The sequence below is a fragment of the Penaeus vannamei genome, chromosome 8 (assembly GCF_042767895.1).
Source record: "Penaeus vannamei isolate JL-2024 chromosome 8, ASM4276789v1, whole genome shotgun sequence".
In the NCBI taxonomy this organism is placed as follows: Eukaryota; Metazoa; Arthropoda; class Malacostraca; order Decapoda; family Penaeidae; genus Penaeus; species Penaeus vannamei.
Genome location: NC_091556.1, coordinates 8,757,472 through 8,759,971, shown reverse-complemented (window position 1 = coordinate 8,759,971; position 2,500 = coordinate 8,757,472). Strand labels below are relative to the sequence as shown.

Here is a 2,500-nt window from a genome sequence, read left to right as displayed (position 1 = left end):
TCATAATTTAGTCATCATCAATGTTTACTTCTTGCTATTTGATTAATATTCCTTATCATTTGCACATCCCAATTAATCTCCAAAAGAAACCTTATGGCTTCTTTGCATAAAGCTTGTAGTCCCGTGACATGGAGGGGATCTTCGCACCGAGCCCATATGCCAAATTTCGATTTTATACTCCAGACTCTACATTAACTTGAACCTATCCTTAAAATTTTGATTTCTATAAAGACCTTTCATTTATCGCTATGTTTGGTGCCTTACGACGGCGTGCCTTTATCCAAAACTGGAGAAAAATAAAGAAAATAAAAATTATAACAAGGCACCGCCGACTCTGTCCGAACCCAAGGTCGCTTCTTCGGCCCAAACCACCTCCTCCCATCTTCAATCTCCACTTCCTCCCCTTTCTAAACCTCTCAGGCACCTTAAACTCCAACCAGAGGCTCCGAGGGCACGGTATCCTTCGAAAACCCCGACCCATCCTGGAAAATCGAGCTAAATGCGAGCGAGAGCGAGGAAAAGGACGGGCGAGCCTCCCCGCGTGCCTCCGACAATGGCGAGCGGCCGCCATTGCTGCTCCTCCGCCATATTTCGTGCAGAGTTAACATGGCTGCGCCCAGGCCTTCATGGCGGACGCAAACATAAACAAACACTGTCATTGCAACGAAACATGGGTCAATTCTCATCACCTGGAGGAGATTAAGACGCCATGGACACGCTCGCTATCGTAAGCTTATCGATCTGTTAAGGGGCGAGACACAAAGGGGACAAAGCGATGCACGGAATCCCGTTTTAAAACCAAGAGATCCTCTGAGAGGAGGCGGAGGCAGGAAGAAAGGTAGACACACAAAAAAATAAGGAATTTCGACCTCCACACTCGCTCTTTTCGTCTCTTACCTTCGTCTACGCCCGAAGACCACATCGTCACGGAAAATTCTCCCTCGAGGGTCTTGATCTGGACTTGTTTCTGTTCCCATTTATGTCCGACGGAGACCGAGGTGAACTCGTCCATATCTCGTCTCCTCTTCTGCCCTTTTCTCTGGTTCTTCTTCGAGGGACCTGGCGAGGACTCGACACACACATCATGTTCCACGGGCACGGGGATTTCATAGGGGATTTCCTGTTCACCAACAACTTCTTCCTGGGTTTGGAATATAATTTCCTCACGTCCTGGTTCGGGCAACTGTTGGAGCGCTATTATCGGCTGTCCGTCATAAGTCTCTATCGTTTCCACTGGCACGTCTACCGGTATAGCTTCGATCTCAACCTCCTGTATCTCTGGCTGGACCTCCACCTCCGTCACAAAGTCGGAGGAAGCCATTTTTCACAAGGAACGAACCGCCACCAATTTAGCCTCGTCTGCACCTCTGCCACTTGTCCATTCTCAACTCAGGAGCTCGGCCGCGATTGCCGACGTCGCGCTGGCCCGTTCTCCCTTTTTAGGCCCCCTTTCGTCGGTCTACTGTTGGTTTGATTCACGTTCGGCAATCTTTATAGTTATCGATACCTGTTATCAATGCAAGTTTGCTGTTTGGCCATCTGTGGTAGAAGTAATTAATGGTAACATGAAGACTATCTGGCACCGTTCACCGAGCTGCTGGGAGTCGAGTCGCGGCGCATGACGTCACGAGGCGGCAAGTTTAAACGGCATCGCTCTTTATAATGAAAAAGTATCATTAATCATGACAGTGGAATTATGTATATATTACGCACTAAAACGCATCTATATCTGAAATACAAAGCGTCTATAATACCAGTTCAAGAGTATAAAAAGGTGAGAATAGATATATATGACATTCTTACAAACACATAGAGCATTTACTTTAGATATTACGTATATTGAAGATATAAATTCGTTCAGCAGAGACAGTCGCATTTCAGGTGTCTAAATTCAATGATATGTAAACCGATCTTCAAATACAAAACACACCTACGCTTAATCCATGATTATTATTTTTTCTATCAGTTCTGTATATTATGTACTTTATTTTATGATATAACACTCCTAGGTGTTTTGCAACAGTATTTGTATATGAAAGAATGCATACATCTATACAAGAGTATACAAATGTACCTATCACACACACACACACACATGTATATATATGTGCGTGAGTGTGTGTGTGTGTGTGTGTGTGTGTGTGTGTGTGTGTGTGTGTGTGTGTGTGTGTGTGTGTGTGTGTGTGTGTGTGTGTGTGTGTGTGTGTGCGCGCGCGCGCATGTATACATCCATACGTATTGTTCATATGCAAATGATGCATAATTGTATACGAAAAAAGGGGAAAGTCCGTATTTTATATATTTACATCTATACTTTACATTTAGCTTTCCGCTTTGTTGTGTTTCTTTGTTTGTCTATGAGTGTGTTTGTGAGTCTCTCTCTCTCTCTCTCTCTCTCTCTCTCTCTCTCTCTCTCTCTCTCTCTCTCTCTCTCTCTCTCTCTCTCTCTCTCTCTCTCTCTCTCTCTCTCTCTCTCTCTTTCTCTCTCTGCCCCTCTCTG

The 2,500-nt window shown here is 44.8% G+C and overlaps 1 protein-coding gene across 1 annotated transcript in view; it reads right to left on the bottom strand.

Annotated features, from left to right (window-relative positions):
- LOC113802661 (transcriptional repressor protein YY1-like) overlaps positions 1–1,628 on the bottom strand; it is a 14,538-nt gene extending 12,910 nt beyond the window's left edge. The window contains exon 1 of the mRNA XM_027353268.2: positions 898–1,628. Coding sequence (XP_027209069.2) covers positions 898–1,321 — 424 coding nt within the window. The 5' untranslated portion in view covers positions 1,322–1,628. The remainder of the gene's footprint in view (positions 1–897) is intronic.
- Positions 1,629–2,500: the final 872 nt, after the last annotated feature.